The following is a 20,191-nucleotide window of genomic DNA, read 5'->3' as shown; positions in this document are numbered from 1 at the left end:
AGGTTTAGATTTCCTCCCCGTTAAATGGATTTTCCCGGCGTGTACATCTTTTTATCTGATTTATTTTGAACATCTCAGAAAGATAAAAAAAAGAGAAATAAAATAAAACAATAATACAAAAAAGCAATGGCATCAGGTGGAGTACAGTAGACCAAGGCCAGATCTATAAATTTCATCCATCATTTTAACTCTTAAATATTTTATATTTCAATGACCTGCTGAAATCCTTAAACATCAATCAATTAATTAGTCTGTAAGTTGCTGCAGTCTATCATAAACTATAACAGATCAGGAGTAGGTAGAGTACACTCAGCATTATCAATGTTGTTCACCCCTTACCCTGTCAGGAGTCACTGCGGGGAATCAGCTTTCACTGGTTTGCACAGGTGGTTTAGCAGACATAATACGCTGGATGCCCTTCCAGACACAACCCTGTATTTTAATCCGGGGTGGAGACTGGCACAGGGAAACTCAATTTTACATTTTTGTAAACTCTCATACATAGTGAATAGTGTAGATATACTAATGTTAGCAATATATTTTAGTTTTTAGTTTTGTTTAAGCTCATTTTATTTGTATTAAAACCCTTTTAAGAACATTTAATTAATCTTTGCACAAAATTGTTTTTAACAGTATTCCAAGTTTTGTTGAAAATAAATCATGGGATCTACAACCTTCTAGTTTAGGTGAGCTGACAAAATCAATCATTTCAATACTTTATATTACTGACAGACTTTTGTTACCTGAAACACCTACACAAACACTTAAACATCAACTTTAATACTGTTTAATTACACAAACACATAAAGCAAAATAAGCCATTTTTTTCATCATCATAAAGATATTCAAATATAGATCCTGCTTAGATAAAAGTGTTTTAAGTGATTAAAGGAAAACCTAAATCTTCATCACAGTAGAACTTTGGCATTGAAAAAAACACCCAAAGAAAAAAACCCAGGATTACAGCTGCCTGTGATAACTAAAAATGACACGATGAAATAAAAAAGACAAAAGGTGACAGAAATAGAAGTAATAACAATCTTAAAACAAACTTTATAAAAAAAAAATATGTAAAACATCTTATTACTTTTATTCACTACATAAATACATTTTGTATTTTATTCTGTCTACTTGAAGCACATGGAAGAATGAGATATTACTAAGATATACAATTTACCGTCTCGTAGAAACCCAAGTTCTGAAGATGGCATTTAAAATCCCAGCTTATCCATAAAATCTTTTTCTTATTGTAACTAAATATCATCACATTAGTTTGAGGTAAAGGATTTTTTGTTAAAGAAAAATAACAACTTTATTAAAAAATATATATATATATACGAAAAAATGTGCCAAATAAATGTGTGTATGTATAAAAACAAGTGCATAGAATTTGCTTTACATGAGTGGTATCACATCTTCTAATACAGAGGAGTGGGGCTGGAGGATAGAAAAATTCTCTCTTCCAATATTAACCTGAAAATTACAAAAAAGAGAATCATTCCCAATAAGTCATGTCTGTTTTTCATTCTTGTTTTTTCATTTTTTATTTTTTAAAATGCTCACCTCTTCTTGAAATCACACAGGTTTTCTTGCATTCACTCTCTGTTTCAAACCGGTTTTCATTCCCACCACAGCCTCCATACCAAAACTGGGCGCATGCATTGGCCTGTTGGTCATAATACCAGCGGATAACATAGTCCCGGCAGGTGCCTTGGTCCAAGGTGATGCTGCAGCGAGGATCAGGAGGTGTGGCTTCTGGAAAACAAGTGTTTGAGTTATTAGAGATTCACGTCAGAAGAAGAATGAGGCTTGGAAGTCAGCAGAATGCTGTGTGAGGGTTTTAGAACTCAAATACTAAAGTTTAGCAGAAGTTAGGATCACCATTAAAAGTTCCTTCTTTTTTTTACACTTTACTTTAATAACCCATCTTCTAAAAGCCTTAAGGAACCAATATCTCAGACCATGCTGTTTGCAAATGAAGGTACAGAAACAACAACTAAACTTGTTGGGAGTCAAATTTCTTGTCTCCGGCTGTTTTTCTTTTTCTGAAGTTGTCTGAGTTTCATCAAGATATTCATGTTTTCTCTCTCAGTTCTAATGTTTTATAAAAGTTTTAATGTGTGACAGTATTAAAAAGATCTGTTCCTTATCAGATCTTTAAATAAAACAATGCTACAAGAAAAGTTAACAGTCTTGCCACTGTACAAAAACATAGCCACATTGCTTAGGCAATATCTGCTCATCTATTTTATTAGCATTTCTTTTTGATATTTGCTTTTTTTTACATCATATAATACAAATTTACATTGTCTAACATCAGCGAGAGAATGTGCATTTTGCATTCGGGCCTTCAGAAATGTCATCACAGGCCATGTTTATATTGAAACACTGTGTAATCACAGTAGACAAAGACACATGACTATGGTGCTACGAAATTAAAATTTTATTTATTACCATCATCGTAACCTGTCTCTTGTAGTCCTGACTTGTAGTAACAGCATTAAACTATATAAAAACCGTATAAGATTGAAAAAACTAAATACAACTAACTGCCACCAAGGCAAATACGCAAATATTTAACAAAACAACAAAAAATGTGAACTCCCATAATTTACCATCCCCCCTGCTTTTGGTTTTGAGAGTAATACAGTAACTACAATTAAAAAATAAAGGTTCAATCGCCAACATGGATCTCCTCCACCGTGTTTTTCGAATTGAATATAAAACCCATCCACCCTTTTCTTCTGAATGAATCAAGAAAATGTCTCTGTCATTAGTTTTTCTGTGGATTTTACTTCCATTAGCTGGTTATTTTCTGTTGATGACCATAGCTGAGTTAGTCTGTTCAAATGTTTGCATTAGTTTTAATGCAAAAAACCTGAGAAGCATCAGTGTCTCACTCACCCTCAGGGGGGGGTTGACTCTCGGCAGGCTGAAGCTGATGGGAGTTTGAGGATGATTTTAACTCAAGTGTTGGTGAAGAAGTTGACAATTTGAACGATGGTGAAGTTGATGAAAGTGTTTCACTGGAGACGCTCAGATCAGAACTTTTTTCTGCCACAGACAGGAGTGTTGTTTTGTTGACTCTGGACAGAGTCCTGCCGCTCAGCGTGCGAGCCTGTGAGTCCAAATCTTCACCTTCATTTTCTTCATCCACCTAGTGGAAAGTTACACATCTGTAAAACTTGAATACAACAAGCAAGTATACTTAAATTGTTGTAGGGTTTAAAAACAACGCAGAGAATTAAAGACCTGGAAAGGAAGTGGATCAGCACTGATGGGAAGGGCGAAAGTGTCACCTCGGCTTCTTGTGTTGGTTGGTCTCTGATTGTGGACTTCCTCTAGGTTTTTCCTCACATTATTATCCCCAGTATGTTCATGGCCATTAAATTCATCAGTATCCTGGAGGTTGATTTGATTAAAATCATTGTTTCCATTATGGAGTCCATTGGTGATGTGACTATAGATAAAGCCTCCATTTTCATCCTCACAAAACTGACTAACAAGTTTAGACTCCAGTGCTGAGAAGACATTAAATAACGTGTTAGTTTTAAATACTTACAACCATTCAGATAATTCCAGCATCAGATTGGGATTATTACCTGCTAGAGTATTGAAGTCATCAATGAGGTACATGTGTTCACTATCTGGGTCAGAAGCAATTAGATTTAGTTCTCGCAAGAACTCAGTCTGAGTTGGGTCAGAAGAGTTGACAATGCCAATAGTGTACATCTCGATGTTTGCAGCATGAGCCTCCCTCACAGCCATTTCAAGCTTGACAGGCTCTCTTTTGTCGGTCTGACCATCAGTGATAACGATGGCAACTTTATTGACGCCGGGTCGTGCACTGAAGAAAGCCTCCTGGGTTGCCTTTCTAATAGCAGTTCCTGTGTAAGTCCCCTCACCCATATAAGGCATTTTTCGGATCGCCTGCTTCACTTCTTCTTTGGTCGTGTAGCGAGCCAAGTTGAACTCTAAATAGACATCTAGGCTATAGAGGACTAGTCCGATTCTGGTGGCGTTGCGTCCCACTGTTGTCCTGTCTACCAACCTTGTCACAAAGTCCTTGATGATCTCAAAATTCTCCGGGCCAACGCTCTCTGAGCTGTCGATGACAAACACAAGCTCCATTGGCCTTTCCTTGCACTTGATGCCACATCCTAAAATAAAAAAATAATAATAATAGAAAATGAAGAAAAAAAACTGTGGGAAAAGACTTGACTTGTTTTCATTTTGTTGAGTCAGTGTAAAGATTCGAATTCATCAAGACATTTTTTCTAATCAGAAATCTCCTGCTTGTGGTTTAAATCAAAAATGAAAATGTGTCATAAAATTCAAAGTGTATATAAAAACATTTATCTTACTAAGTGAATCAGATTGTATCATTGTTTTATAATCTCATGATATTCAATAACTGTTACTACCTTTACCAACACTCAAGTGCCAAAAGTAACAGATAACATTACAGAGGAAATCAACAAGTCAAAACATCTTTGTTCATTTTTAGTCTTTCTTGACATTAAAGTGGCTCCAGAAAAATGGGAACAAAACATTCAACATATAGACACAAAGCATATGGCATGAACAGAGACGAAAACACATCAAAAGTAACAAATGCTCCTTAAAATTGATAAGAAACTGACTTTTGCTTTTTTTAAGTCCCACTCCTAAATAATGTTTTTAGCCAAGATTTAAAAAAAAGTGTAGTTTTCTAGGACATAGTTTCTGCAGAGTGGCAGGAGTTCACTAAATATTCATCAGTTATGGGCGGGACGATTGGAGCAGAGCAACTCCGCCCCCCTTTCTCTGCCTGTTGCTGAGAGCTCTCTGTTCACACGCTCTCCCGCTAGCTCACAGCCCATTACACCCCCCACCTAACATTACCTAGTATTACTATTCTTGGATTTCATCCCTGTGCTTTTTCTTTGCACTTCTATTAACTGGAACTTTACTTTTTCAGCTTGTCACTTCTACTGCTTTAATTAAAGTTGTTTTTTTAGTTGCTTTGATTAGAAGTATTTACTAAATGTAACGGTTGATGTATATTAATATTGATTTAATGACATAGATGTAGAGACTTACTTTGCATACAATAATGTCCCTTTTAAATCATTTAAATTAAAATTTTTGTGCTTCTAATAAACTCATTTTGGCTTTCTGACTTACCACATATTTCCTTGATAAGCCTAATGACTTCTTCTCTCTGAAAGAAAGGACAAGCTGTTATTGTTTATGAACTTCATGTCTAGAGAAAAGCACTTCGCTCAGCGAACTTACTGTCAGGCCTGGTTCCCCCCTTATTCCTGGTCTTCCCTGAAAATGTAAGAACAATTAAAACCACCATTTTTCTGTGAGTTGTAAAGAAACATTATTTCGAAATGTATGTCAGAATTTTTGTTTTTATTTTGGTGTTAAAGTTTCCAATTTTGTAATTAATGAATTGGTGTTGTTTGGCTGTGCGCTAGCTTTTATGAATTGAAGCACTTTTCTTTAACTGACCTTGTCACCAGGAATTCCAGGATCTCCCACGTCTCCTTTTGTACCTTTTGATCCCCTTTCTCCCTGTAAGCCACGGTCACCCTGTCCCATGAAAAAACAAAACAAAATCTCTATAAAAGAGTAACATAATTACTAACAAAAAATTATTAGGAAGCATTTTATACATTACCTTTGGGCCAGGAAACCCATCTCCTTGAGCTCCTCTAGGGCCAGTAATGCCTGGAGGACCTGGTGCACCCTTAAATAGAACATTGATTTATTTAGATTTTGTCAGTTTTGTAGCTTAATACAATTAAGATCTGTATAGCTTTAGCTATGTTTTATTAAAGAAAAACAGTGACTTACCTTTGGGCCTTGAATGCCTTCTCCTGGGGGTCCTGATAGACCTGGAGGCCCTGGTCTCCCAACATTACCCTAAAACACAGCTCAAGTTTAAATCTATAATCAATGACATGAAAACTGCCCAAAGCAAAGAAATTGAGACACTAGCCGCCCGCATTCAACAGTTAACTTTTTGTACCCCTCAAAGTTTAATTGGAGAGCAGACTTTGACACAAATATTAATATGACTAGATCAGACAGAATGATAGTTCTTCATTACTGGTGGTCCTTGTAAACCTTCTCCAGGTGGACCGGGCAGGCCTGGCTGTCCCCTAAAGCCGACGTCTCCCTGGTAAATATATAAATATATAAGTATCAGATATATGCTTTTATAATAAACAAATAAAACTGAGAAAATGACATAGACCAGATGAATCTGTAGACACAAACCTTCGGACCAGGAATTCCTTGTCCTTCTGGACCGGGCTCACCAGGTAATCCAGGAATACCTGGAGGACCCTAACAGTAGAAAAATTGTATCCATAGTTTTTCAAGTCACAGATACTCAATGTGTGCACATGAAAACATTGTACAATTTTGAATTTTGAAAATTTCACCATTATACAAACCATTGGGCCTTGGATGCCTTCACCTTTTGGACCAGATGGACCTGGTAAACCTGGCTGGCCACGATCACCCTAAAAGCACAGAATGCACAGATGAAGACTGACCAAACTGTGCTGTCTGGGAGAATGTGTTTCACAAACAGACACAATTACTTTTGGACCAGGTAGTCCTAGGCCTGTTTCCCCAATAGGGCCATTGGGACCCGGTGGACCAACGTCACCCTTAACATGAGGAAATGAAGGTGCATCAATCAAACTTAGAAACAGTTTAAATTTAGTGGATGAGATCAGACTTTATTTTTGTCAGTACTTCTAGCTACTTTCCAAAAATATTTGTTAAAAGACAGTTTAATGAGGCAGAATTTATTTATTTTACTTTTGGACCAGATATGGATCGTCCTGGCTGCCCGAGCATGCCCTGTGGGCCTGGAACTCCACGTTCACCCTGGAAGACAAATGTTGGCAACAGGTTAAAGATCTAATTCATACTTGTCTTCATTTCACCAATGCTCAGCAAAGCATGAAGGGTTCATATTTTGACTCATCAAAGGACAGCTGGTGAAGCATAAATCATTCAAAAAGTCATGCAGCCGACAGCGTAGAAGCTAAAATACACAATAAGACTTGCATTGCAATTGTAGTAGATTTGTGAATCCCTACTTTTGGCCCAGAAGGTCCTGGGATCCCGGGAGGACCATGTAATCCACGGATACCCCTTAAACCCTGGTCACCCTAAAAGAATCAGACAGTGTCAGAGTAATAAATGATGTAATACAATTATGCATCACGCGTGAATTTGTTATGTTAAACATACTTTCTCTCCTTGAACACCAACTCCCTGCACTCCCTCAGGCCCTCTTGAACCAGGTAGCCCAGGCTCCCCCTAATAGAAGAAATCAATGAGGTGAGCAAACAGTAATAATGCTTTCTTTTACTTTCAGCTAAGATTCTGGAAAATACTAAAATGTTGGATTTACAACACTGGCTTAATCTATTTCACCTTCTGCCCCGGAGCTCCATCTTCTCCTGGTAGACCAGGCAGACCACTAAGTCCTGAATCTCCAGGCTCTCCCTGTAATGATGCAGAGTGGTTTTTTTTTTATCACAGTTATTCCTTCTTAAAGTAATTATACACAATGTTCTAGAATTTATGTCCAACCTTTGGGCCTGGTTCACCACTTCCTCTTTCTCCTGGAGCACCCTGCTCTCCAGGTAAGCCTTGGTCTCCCTGTTAATATGAACATTGCAACACGTCCTTTCAAAGTGATTGAAACCTGCCGTAACTTTATTTTGCTTAAAAACAAGCAAGACCTTTCCATCTTTTGGCAAATTAATGTTCCAGTTTACTCGAGGTGTTATAGTTTTGGACTTTTTAAAAATATTGTCATTACTAACTATTTTTTCCCAATTGTTTTTCTAGTTTTCAGATCAACATTATGCAACTTTTAATACTTTTCTTTCTTTTCCTTGTTTCAAACAAACCTTAGGTCCTGGCAAACCCTCTCCCTGAAGTCCTCTTACTCCCGGTGGTCCCCTCGGCCCCTCAGTTCCCTGCAAATTTACATTAAAATTTTGTTAATGCAGTTACTTAACGGTAGAAATCTCTGTATAATTGGCATTTTCTAAAAAAATGAAAAAGAAAAAAAATTCTGCTGACCTTCTCTCCCTGTATGCCAACTCCTGCTTGTCCGGTTAGCCCAGGAAGACCTGGGGGCCCCAATTCACCCTGGGATGAGATCACCAAAAGAAGTTTAAAACACAAGTATCAGTCGGACATGATTCAGCTGATTAGATAGAAATTGCATAGTGTTTCTTCACAACACAAACACAATCTTCCACTAATCTACAATGACATATTATTGAATTGAATATATTATTATATTCAATCACATTGTCATTTAAAAAACTTTAAAGATCCACTCAGATGAAAATGTGTTTTTTAGTGTTTTTAATATGTTCTTGGTGTATTTCTTCTGATGATGGAGGACATATATAAAGAAAATTAGGCTCAAATATCATTTCGGAGTATGGGGAAGAGGTGGTGGAATTTCTTTGTGGCTTCAGTTCCAACCACAATGCAGAGGCGTTGTGGTTGGGCTACTGGCGCTTTGGGGCAACTATGTCCTGGAAAATGACAGATTTTTGGATTTTGGCTAAAAACGGCATACCGTAATCATAATTAAAAGACGACTGGGAATGCTTTGACAATACATCAAAAGATGATTGGAGGATTTCTTTAAAATCCTTAAGTATTTGCTGGTATTGCTGATTATGGTTCGAATTGAGTTTTAGAAGTTTATTCCCTAAAGTTTTTTAGGCTGTTGATAATCAGGTGGAAATGTTGCTCTTTAAGTGAGAACCAAAGCCTTTTCAAAGCTAACAAGATAACATTCATTGGACTTTAAAATACAAAAACGCTGTTCATTACACATCTTACTAGGTTTGACCGCCCAACTGAATCCATGTGGGGAACAGATCTTAAAAATTAGTGAACCTGTCAGTCTCTTACCTAAAAATTTCTAGAAGACAGACAAGAAGAATGCTCCTTTAAGTTACTCCATAGTGGGAAGGAACCCAACTATTCTTGTGGAAATTGGCTCTAGAGGCAGATGTGTTTCTCCAAACAGCCATCATACTACAATCTCATACAGGCATTCAGGCTCTTCCCAAGCTTAAAGGTCATTTCATACGCCTCAAAATACAGTTTTTTAGCCATTGAAAAAAATACCAAAGCCTCAGCTTCAGACTCGCCTACAAGTTTCTTCAATAAACCTGGCTCCTGAGAATTCCTTTGACTGGCTCTCTCAGTCCAATTAAGTTCCACGGTCAAAATGAGGAGTGATGCAAAACACAAGATCAAAGAGACCCCCCTTTTTGTCAGTAGGTTACTGGCATTGTTCAGTGAGATTACGTTTTAGCACTAGCCTAACTACGTTTCCATTTCTGAAAATTATCAAATGTTTAATTTAACTACAGGTACATGCTCTTCTTTACTTGCTGCGTTGGCTCATTACAGGCTTTGAAGACCTTTTAGACCTCCTTTTGTTTGTATATAAACATTTGTTGTGCACATGTTGCCATAAAATGGGATTGTTACAACCCACCTTCTCTCCTTTTATGCCCACCCCCTGCTGTCCTCTTGCCCCCCTTGGGCCTGGGAGCCCTCGATCCCCCTGAGTTAAAAAAAACAAGTCAACACAGTTTCAAATTGTAACAGATGCATAGGTTTGGGTCAATGCCAGATCTGCATTAGTAAAAGAAAATAGATCACTGGGAGAGAGCAAGTCAATTCTTGTTCCTAGTTATATAAAATGATGCTAAGCATTAGGAATGACAGCGGGCATTTTAGTTGTCAAGATCCTTTATTAGTTCTTTGTTATTTATTTGAGCAGATTTGGTCAAACAAATGTTAAAGAGGAAAGGAAGACCCGTTCTGGCAGATTCAGTTTCATAACACGCCTTTGTGGAGTTTAAAAGTTGGGATTGCAAACGGTGGAGTTTCCGAGCTTCCCGTGTGACCCACTTTCTTTTTTTTTGTTTTTTTTACGCTAAAGTACGTTTAGGACAAAATTCTCAATTTCACGAAAAAGATTTTTCAAAAACGAAAATGTCCATGTGGTGCTTGGGTTGAAAACAAACTCATGCTAGTTCAATTCCTACTGTACGGCCCTCTTTCAAACGCTAACAACACATGTTTAAATTGTTTGGATAAAACTATTAAAGGAATTCTGGCATAATTCGGTAAAATTTTCCAAAGTATTTCAAAAGACAAAGTTAAACAGTTGGACAAAAAATTGTGTCACATTTGATCAACGGACATTAATATTAGTTTTTAATAAATGAAATAACCACTAAATTGATAAAAAATATATAAGAATTTTAAAAAGTTAGAGATTAAAACAGCATCAAGTATGCTGTAGAGGGATACATTTACAATGGTTTAAAGCAAAATATTTTATTGAGTGTTAACTTGGGTATTCTTTTATGTAATTTGAAGATAAAAGCAACCTTTAGGTTTTTTTTTTTATATCGTGTGACAAAATCTAAATAAATTATGTTTGAATAATGTTTGTGAATAAGGCCTAAAGTCAGGAGTCTTTTAGTGTTATCAAAAAGGTCTCCACAGTATGAAATTACAAATATACTTGAGATAACCTTTGGTCCAGGAAATCCTTCCCCTTGAGGTCCTTTTTCACCCTGAACACCTTGTTGACCTTGAGGTCCCTGTAAGTCAAGTAAATGATGAGTTAAAACAAATGTGGAAATATTAAAAACAAACAAACATCAACTTTAACAATTTTGTTTACTTACAGAAAGGCCAGGTTCACCTAATCCTGGGGGACCAGGAGGACCTGGTCGGCCCTGGAATCCCATGTCACCCTGAAAATTATTTCACAAGCTTAGCAACCCAAAACAAGTCATTGAATCACATATAACTGCAATAGCACTGCCACATGGAGATAATGACCATCTGTAGGACTTACTTTAGGTCCAGGCAGTCCAATACCGGTTTCTCCTTGAATCCCCGAAGGGCCTGGAGGGCCCCTTTCACCCTGTCATCATAAACACATGGATGGTATATCCGTATGTTAATTTGGCACTCAACTCGAATTCTTTATATGGTTAAATGCGTCTTTTTTGTGCAATTATTTGAAAAAGTTTATGTAAATCCATATTGTTTATAATGTGCATTGAAAGTTTGTGTTGTCAAAATAAACACAAAATATAGTGAATGTGAGTCTCTTTTTCTAAGAAGTTACTACAAATCAAACCACTTCAGACCACCAGGACTCCTGGTAACCATACTGCTCACAGGCCTTTGCATGATGGGACGCGCTGCACATGTATGTTATTAACCACACTTCTTTCTACAGAGCTCTACAATGCTGCGGGGCATTTTTTTTAATTATGTGCTTAGATGCAGGATGCAATGATGTTGTGAGAAGGTTTGTGTGAATAACAGTGACGGAAAACCCTTTGGCTCATTGCCATGCATTTTTTTATAGGGTTTGACGGCAGACCAGCTTTTGTGCTGTAGGGTTGTGCTCCGAGACGGTAAAGGCTCAAACCTCCTTTCAAATGAACATAAAAGAATATGTGAAGGCCACAGCAGATGTGCTTGATGAGACAGTTAGAAGTTGTCAAAAGAAGGCGGACCTTCTCTCCCTGAGGGCCCTCTGGTCCAATGTCTCCTGGTGGTCCTTGTAAGCCCTGGAAGGAATAACACACGACCATAAATAAAGAACAATCCAGACGGGATCGGTTTATGTGTGTGGAAAAAAGAAATGTCGGTAAAGTTCAGAAATAAGGAAGACATTTTCCTTTCATTTTCAAGGTAATGCAGATATGCAGCAAGTGATCATGCAGATTGATCAAAAACAATCAGATATTTGTCCTAATATTGCTATAGATGGTGATCTTTGTTTTTTATTATTTAATGACATAAACCTCAAAATGTATTTACCTGCAGACCTCTTTGTCCTCTTTCTCCAACCGGACCATCTGGACCCTGAAGCGGGCCACAGAAGGAAGACAGACTGTGTCATCAAATAGGTTGTAAAATTGAAAAAGGATAACTGATCATTACAATTTCCATCCCACCCTGTCGCCTTTGATTCCCGGTGTGCCGCACTCGCCTCTTTCACCCTGCAGGAATAATAAGTGATGAAAGAGTTTGAACGTTTTCTCAATAAAACCATAATGTCTTCATATTGTTTTAATCTAGATACCCTTTCTCCTTTGTAACCTGGTTTTCCCTGCAAGTAAAAACAATGTAGGTGTCAGAGGTCTGCAAAGCAATATGTTTTTGTTAATGTGGTCATAAATGAGAGTATTTACCTCAGAGCCTTCTCGCCCAGGCGCTCCATTTAATCCTGATTCCCCCTAACAAAAGTGGATTGCACTGATTTATTACATGTTAATCTTTCCAAAGTGCAGGGTTTGCACATCAACACAAATTTGAGTAAATAACTGAATAAAAGAAATTAAGCAAGGGTAAGTTTTTATGGATGTGAGGAGAAAGTTTAGAAAAGAATCTCTAAAAAACTAAACACATTAACAGTTGCCAGTTAGAAAACTATTCAAGACTTTCAAAGATAAAATTCAGTTTTATTGCAAATATTATGTCCATTTTACAGCTTTTAAAATTAAAAATAAATCAAAACCAGACATCTAAATCCGTATTGCATGCATTTATGTGATATTTTTCTTAAGTGATAGGTGCATTTTGAAAGAAACTTGATCAGTTCAGAGAAGTCCAACCTTAAACAATAAAGCACAAACAAACAAACACAGATAACATAAGCATGTGACAGAGCTGGACTTAAATATAAGAAATTGTAAACAGTGAATTATTACACTGAAAGTGCCATGGTAATTTTTAGTTTGTGCAAAGATGTGATTTGTTTCTATCATTTCTTTGCTGAACTAAGGCTGAAACTGTTTCATATTTTTTTCCTTTTCCATTAAATAAATTATAAGTATCACTGGAAATAAAAAACAATCAAGGAAATGCGAAGACAATGCAGAGCATTAAAAGGTCTAACCAAATTTTCAAACCAACATCGTAGTAACTATTAACGTTTGGTATGTAAAAATAAAGTGTCACTCTGATCCTCTTTTGATCTATTGTAAAAATGTTCCCAGTGGTTTTTCGATTACAATTATGCTGTTTTTAGCCAAAGCAAACAAATCCATGTTGTTTACATAGTTTCTGCAGAGCAGCAGGAGTTCATCAGAAATTCGCCTCTCAGTTATGCAGTTGGTGGAAGCCTGCCTCTACTTCCCCTCATCCATCTGTTTACACTCTCTCTTGCTAGCTTGTTGCCCCTCACAACCCCAACCTAACGTTTGCGGTGCTACATAAATGGTGACTCATATCTAAGCTATCCAACCTTAAAGTTTTGAACCAGATTCCAGCTCAGACGAGGAAACAAAGACGTACATGGGTCTATTTGTCTGCGAGTGAATGCATCAGAATGGGGTGGAGCAGAGAGCTTGAGGTCTGACTCTGTAGGTTCTACGTCACACCTACAAGCTTTTTTAAATGCCATTTTTTCACCTGCTCCTGATGTTAATAAAGTAATACCCAGAAAGGCCATTTTTAGGCTTAATTTTCTTTATATATGCCCATTATGAGAAAAATGCCACAAGAACATGCCAAAAACACAGTTTTCATCAGAGTGGGTCTTAAAAAGTATCTTGAGATAAAAAAAAGACATTTTGGAAAGGTAAATATCAAATCTTTAACTTTTTTTAAATACAAACCAAGATCTAAAAAACACAATCTAATACTTCAAAGTTCACTGAGAAGATGCAAACATCTATGTTTCATGTGATTTTATGTTTAATTTATTTAGAGCAGAATCATCTCTTCAGATTTCATCTACCGGTAATTGGATCTTCAAGGACTTTCCCTAAATCCTGCGTCTATTCTTCATGTGCTCATGTTTTCTATCTGCCTTTTTTCAGACGCTCCTCAAGGGCGGTTCGGATAGTTTTAATTTTTTTTTCAGGAATTTAATTTTTGAGGTTTAGGAGGATTTTGTGAAAGAATTTCAGAGACAAAAAGTGATCATAGCATGACCAAATTGAAAACACAGCATTTATAACAAATGCAAAATACAATTATCTGGCATACACATTTTTCATTTTCTTTTGTTGCAAATATACCCAGTTAACTGGGAACTATTGATTTATCCGATGTTCATAAATGGTGAAAAATCCCAAGAATTCTGTGTCACACAGGAAATGTTGGATAGAATCAGTGAAGGCCTCCAGCTAAGGACTACTCAGCTCATATGTCAATCAAAGGCACAAACCTTTTGGCCTTTTTGCCCTGGAGCTCCATCTTCACCAGGACGACCTTTCTTTCCCTGGATAGGAAACAAAAAACCTGCATATCAATTGGTTATCGCTCTCACAGTTTATAGTTTTATTGATGAGTTTGGAAATGTAACAAGAAGCAATGACATACAACCTGTAAACTACAGCTGACCTTTGACAAGTAACTTGTTCTTTCTTAAGACAGGTTTAGTTGTAACTCAGTAGGGGTCACTGACCTGATGTGTAACATGGCTGTTAAACCATAAAGACCTTTACACATAATCAGTAGATGCTGTTCTAAAACACCTGGACAAAGTGCATCTGGTGCTGTTAAACTAAACCTCTATTTGTGGCTATTAAACATATGAAAGCAATGATGTGGGACATAAGTGTGCATTAGAATTTGAAGAATCTGAGGTGAACACACCTGGACACAGAGCCAGTTGTTTGTTATCTCAGTTCAGTGTATTCAGAGGTGGGTGATAAGTGTATTTTTTATTAGGAGTGAAAATGTGAAATTGAAGCATCATGTAGGTGTTCTTTAATACTTTATCGTAGGGGTGTCCAAACTTTTTGCAAAGATGGGCAGATTTGGTGAGGTGTCTGAGGTTCAACCAATCAGCCTTATGGTCTTTGAACTATTTTATTAACATTCAATGCAAATAAACAATTTAAGGAGCATTTTATTACTTTTCATATCTTTTCTTAGAAAACTCACATATAAATACGTTTTTACCAAAATTACTGTCAATTCTTCAATTTTTCACACTGTTAATTTTCAGTTAGCTAGTCAAAGATAACATGTCTTGTCTGGTAGTTTCTCATGATATTGAACTCAGTCTCTTGGCATATTAAGCATATTAGTTACATATTTCATTGAATAAACAAGCACATTTCCACTTGTTGTATAAATGGTAGCCCTCATTGTCAAATTTTTTTGTTTTGTTTACAGTTGATAATTTGGAAATGAGCTAAAATAAAAAAAGTGTCACAGAGTCATGTGACAGTGTTGCCACATGTTTAAAACAGCAAAATGTAATTCAGCCAACCACAATCAAATTGCAGTGCATAATACTGATCTCATGGAAGGAGCCTGTAGGACGGTTAAAATTTGAATGTGGGCCACATATGTCCTACAGGCCGGACTTTGGACATGCTTGCCCTAGAGCCTGTAGATGGAGAGATTTGCAAAAGTCTTTACAGGTAGCCACGCTTATGCACATCTTTTCTTTACTACTTTATTTTTAAAGGAAAATAAAAAAGACTATTGTCTTTATCTTCCACTTTTGTTGACATTGATCTGGGTCATGGGTCAGAACCACCTTTCCATTTGTGCAAATTCCTTGAAGCTATTCTCAAAAACACCAAGCAATTATCATGTCTTACAATTATCTGTTGAAATACCAGAAGATTTTAAACTTTCTTTTGCCATGGCTTCAGATGTCCTTCACTCTGACAGATAATTGACATTTCAAAGTAAGAACTTTGTTTGGCTGTGGCACTGAAAAGTTGGAGGTTAAATACTCACTGCAGGACCACTGGGTCCTCTTTCTCCTTTCTCGCAAGCGCATTTTTGAGCAAGAGGACACTGCAGAGAAAACAGATGTTCTCAGACATAATTGCACTGATTTACAGGTAAAATAATCAAACTTGTGGTTTGCACTTACTCCTTCATCAGCTAAGGCAGTCTGCAGAAAAAGAAAAGCAGCGGGTGAGGTGAAGCAGCAAATTGAAAACACTGAAAGTTTCAAACATGTAATGGAGAAAAAGAAAGGTCTGAATTTTTGTTCAGACATGTCAAATACATTTCTTAGAACTGTAAAAAAGCTCTAATTCAAACACGTCGAGCTCTTCTTTCATTTGTCCCTCTTGAGCAATGTCCTCATGTCATCCCTTACAAATGTCTTAACATGCCTGTCCAGGGTCCTCATGCTTGCTCAGAGCATCTATTGTCTACTGAAATATGTTATGTAATACTCACAAGTTCAGTGAAAACTTTCTCAACTACGTTTTTGTCCTGTAGATTATGCAGGAAGCGGGAGGATGGCGAGCTGGCAAGCAGACGGAGCTCAGCTATGTTAGCTGGCGCATTGGCCTCTCGGCTGATGCCCAAAGCAAAGAATTTGATTCCCTGGTTCTTGGCATCTGTAACAGCTGAGAAAATGTCTGGGTTCCTTGGGTGGGAAATCCCATCTGAGAGCAGCACTGTCACTTTTATGCTGCCAGGTCTGGATTCCTCCTGGTAGATCTTGGTCATGTTGGTAATGGCGTAGGTGGTGTAGGTGCCATGACCAATGTAGACGATGGGAGCAATCTGGGTCTTGAAGTTCTCTCCTCCTTTCCAGTCTCTGAAGGTTTGTTCTGTGATTACGTGGCTACTGTACTGCAGCAAAGCCACCCTGGAGCTCAGGCTGCGACCAGTCGACAACCTTGCACCTTGAAGCCTGTCCACCATGTCCATGGCAAACTGTTTTTCCTGCTCGTGGTTGTCCTTGGAACTCTCAGAACTGTCCAACAGGAAGGAGAGCTCCAAGCTGCAATCTTCATCCAGGATGGCTTTGAGCACATAGAACAAGACTTTCAAAGTCATTATATGCTTGAAACACGTGCATCGCTGAATGACCAACAGTGCTCACACTACAACAGAGTAGCATCATTATTGAGGTCATTAAAAAACAACAACACAGAAATCACACTTAAAAGAGAGCACTCACCTAGACCATCATGAATATTTGCAGACAGAGGCCTTGTCCTGACTTTATAGGTTTTCTTTTCTTCAAAAAAGTCTTGGGCCCAGATGCTGGACAGCGAAATGATCAACAGTAAAGATGCAAAAACAGAAAGCATCCTTGCCCCTGAAGAGAAGCAGTCAGGAAAATTTAAAGTTAAAGCAAAAGGGTTTTCTCTACAAAAATAATGACACTAAGACAGATTTAAGAGTTAAGCAAAATGCATACATGGATTTGCCTTTAAAATGACTTATAGTTCGCTTTTCTTCACCCAAACTCCAGATCTTAGCATCTCATTGTCCGGTTTTCAGTGCAGGCCAAAATGCTGTCTGTCTTGGACAGGGGTCTGTTGTCACTGACTGGTAGGCAGCAGCATTCAGATGGATGAGGAGAGGAAGAGTCAGTGAAATAGTCACTCCTCCTTTATAAAGAGGCAGATCCAGTGGTTCTGTGCCAAGACTCAGTTGAGCCTCGGGGTACGGATAAGCAGTTGGGAAACGTTTGACAGAGTGAAACAACAATGTGTCCTTTCTTTTTCAGAGGGCTATTTTAGTAACTACATGTATGTACAACTGGCTCCAGATGTATAGGTTTAGCAGAGGATGGGGCATTTTAAAATATGGCAAAATTACAGTCATCGTGTGATAATTAAAAGTTAGAGTATTTTTCTCCCTTTTAGTTTACAAAGCTTAATAACCAACCAGATTTTTTTCCTTTTTCTTCCCGAACTTAGAGAAAAGTTGAACATAGCAATAGTTGATAAAAAGGAAGAAGACAAAACAAAAAAAGAAGACTTGAGAAAAAAAAACTGGCATTTATGCCAACATAAATTCCACAGGTAAGGAGTTTTAAAGTTCAAAGGCCAAAATAGCAAAGGCCTGTTAACCTTTGGTCTTCTCACAAGACCTAGAAATAGCCATTCGAGTCCTGCCTGAGGAAAAAGTTTAAAGGTCCAAGCTTTTTGTTTAATTCTTAAATGCCAAATAATAACAAGTTTAATGCAAAAAAGTACAATTTAGCCATTATTTTCCACACTGAACCTTTAGATGGATCACACATTTAAAACTTCTATTGTGTTGAAGGCAATATCACGCATGTATATGAGTCACTGAATTACTGAATACAAAACATAAAAAAGTTTAATAAAAGAAAATTCAGGTACTCTCCGATTTTAATATGTTGTTTCTATTAGTTTGACTTGAGAAAATAAACGTCATGCATTGAATGCAGAAAAAGTTTTTAAAAAGGTACGTTTTTCTAACTTTCAACTTAAAAAACACAGTCCAGATGACAAGTTTTAAGAACTTTTTCTGATATGGAACCATCCTGGGTGAAGGGGATTCTTCGCATGTAGACTATGTCATCCATTGGATTTTCAGAATATAAATCATTGCGAGCTGCAGGCATCCCTTTGACCTCCACACATCCTGAAAAATCTCTGTTTGACCATCTAGGAGCAGAAGTGACCTTTCAGCTGTCTCCTCCTGCATGGTTTAAAATCGGAGCTGGTCCTGTGCAGACTGGCAGAGAATTTGTGGGGCCTTCTGCCTGCTGAGCTTTGAGGTGACGAGGCTTTGTATTGCAACGCTCCAGGCGAGAAGTAATTAGAGGAGACTTTCTGACACAAAAGAATGTTGCACTTAATGATAGTTTGAGGGGTAAAAGTCATCCTGGGTATTTTCTCAAGTCACATTTACCCAAAATGTGTAGTATCAACAGTAAATATGATAGTTTTAGATATTTTCATACAATCTTATTGTCTATTGAATGATTTATGCATTTGTTTGCCATTGTTGTTGTTTTTTACTTATTTAATGCAAACTTACTGTCTATTGAATGATTTGAATGCAAAAGATACACATAAGAATAGAAAAGAAAAAGCAGTAACAGCAGAATCGATTGAAAACCATAGATCCCCTTACTTTCTCCCCCTCTCTCTTTTGTTTCTTCTAACCCCCCTTTTCACATTTTCCCCCTCTCTCTGCCCTCTTTAAAAAATAAAGAAAAATATATATTTAAAACATAAAAGGTAATAAATAAATAAATAAAAAATTACAAAAAAACAAATAAAATAAAAAGGGGCTTATACGGATATACACCCTGGCTATGCGAAGACACACAACTTATTGTGATAGTAAAACCTGTCCAACACAAAAGGCCTTCAGCTCTCATCTGTTTGCTCAGTTGTTGGACTGGACAATTTAAAGAAAATAAAAAGGAAAGAAAACCCTAGATATGAATAAGATTATGTTGGTAAAAAGGTATAAAATTGACCGGACTGCATTCGGTTTCTGGCAAATTTAATCTCTTCCTGTTGTGTCTCTACTGTCTTTACCTTTTTCTGTTTATGTGATGCAAACAAAAAGACGTCCAGTCACATGCTTGCTTCTACCAAGTCAGTGTAATAACATTTGGCTGAAGGTGAACCACAGTGAGGATTGTGTTGTGTGCACAAACCATTTGATAACCCTGTTCTTCAAATCACTGTAGGCACAATCAGAAAGATTTATGACACACTTTCTTAACCACAAAGAACAAAACAGTTTAAAAACCCCAAATGTCCAGTTTTAATGCTTGAAGCTGTTATTGTTTTTCTTGCTTAACCTCTTAAGACATGGTGTTTACATGCGTGGACATCACATTTTTGGTAATATTTCCACAGTAATACATTTTCCTTAACTGGGGCTTTGTGACTATGTGTGCAGAGGGTTAACTCAAATATTAGCTTGGGTCTCAATAGGTTAAAATAAAAAGTGCTAGTAAAAAGATATTTTTATGTTAAAAGACATTTTTATTTATACTTTTAAATCTAGATTGCATCCATTTAGGTAAAATAATTGGACTGTATTGTATCGGCACAAAGTTAAATAATTTATGATTCAATTTGTGGACCACTTATTTAGATGCATGTGGTCCTCGAATCATGTGAGAGGGAAAGATGCACACCACTGATTTATTGTATTTGTTGTCCATCTTTTTTTTTTTTTGCTTAAACTGACTCGAGACTCAGTGTTAGAAAATAATAGAAAGAATAATAGTTTAAGAGCATATTCCATAGATGTTTAAAAGTTATGTAATAAACTAAATGAGTAAAGATAGTTCATTTACCAAAGAATAGGTGGATGCTTAAAAATCATAATCTCTTAACCTGATTGTTTAAAAAACTGTCGATTTTTAAGGTTTAATGTTAAA

General features: G+C 37.0%; 1 protein-coding gene across 2 annotated transcripts; it reads right to left on the bottom strand.

The window, feature by feature from the left end:
• Positions 1-759: 759 nt before the first annotated feature.
• LOC101157899 (collagen alpha-1(XXVIII) chain) lies at positions 760-17,409 on the bottom strand. Of its 2 annotated transcripts, none has more exons than XM_020712826.2 (36): positions 17,228-17,409; positions 16,985-17,125; positions 16,252-16,826; positions 15,938-15,958; positions 15,799-15,858; positions 14,267-14,320; positions 12,285-12,329; positions 12,176-12,202; positions 12,048-12,092; positions 11,911-11,955; positions 11,604-11,657; positions 10,931-10,999; positions 10,758-10,826; positions 10,602-10,670; positions 9,551-9,619; positions 8,104-8,172; positions 7,929-7,997; positions 7,606-7,674; positions 7,447-7,518; positions 7,261-7,329; positions 7,107-7,178; positions 6,823-6,891; positions 6,600-6,668; positions 6,450-6,518; positions 6,271-6,339; positions 6,101-6,169; positions 5,845-5,913; positions 5,669-5,737; positions 5,500-5,580; positions 5,278-5,313; positions 5,167-5,203; positions 3,603-4,160; positions 3,253-3,521; positions 2,905-3,157; positions 1,564-1,752; positions 760-1,473 (listed from the first exon to the last, which is right to left on the bottom strand). In XM_020712826.2, the coding sequence occupies exons 2-36, from the start codon at positions 17,115-17,117 to the stop codon at positions 1,469-1,471; spliced, it is 3,666 nt and encodes a 1,221-aa protein (XP_020568485.1). In that variant the 5' UTR covers positions 17,118-17,125; positions 17,228-17,409; the 3' UTR covers positions 760-1,468. The 2 variants fall into 2 exon arrangements, with proteins under 2 accessions (XP_020568485.1, XP_004081958.1); XM_004081910.4 differs by having other exon boundaries at positions 1,564-1,755; positions 17,228-17,406.
• Positions 17,410-20,191: the final 2,782 nt, after the last annotated feature.

This window comes from Oryzias latipes, chromosome 21 (assembly GCF_002234675.1).
Source record: "Oryzias latipes chromosome 21, ASM223467v1".
Lineage (NCBI taxonomy): Eukaryota > Metazoa > Chordata > Actinopteri > Beloniformes > Adrianichthyidae > Oryzias > Oryzias latipes.
The sequence above is the reverse complement of the archived record's forward strand: the minus strand, read 5'-3'. Positions and strand labels throughout refer to the sequence as shown.

Bases quoted from the DNA above. Each gene is read 5' to 3' on its own strand.
- LOC101157899 (XM_004081910.4), bottom strand. From the start codon at position 17,117: ATGCTTTCTGTTTTTGCATCTTTACTGTTGATCATTTCGCTGTCCAGC. The intron at 11,658-11,910 runs GTAAATACATTT...TATTCCTTCCAG, and splicing joins GAGGACAAAGAGGTCTGCAG to GGCTTACAAGGACCACCAGG. The intron at 6,340-6,449 runs GTTTGTATAATG...TTCTACTGTTAG, and splicing joins AAGGCATCCAAGGCCCAATG to GGTCCTCCAGGTATTCCTGG.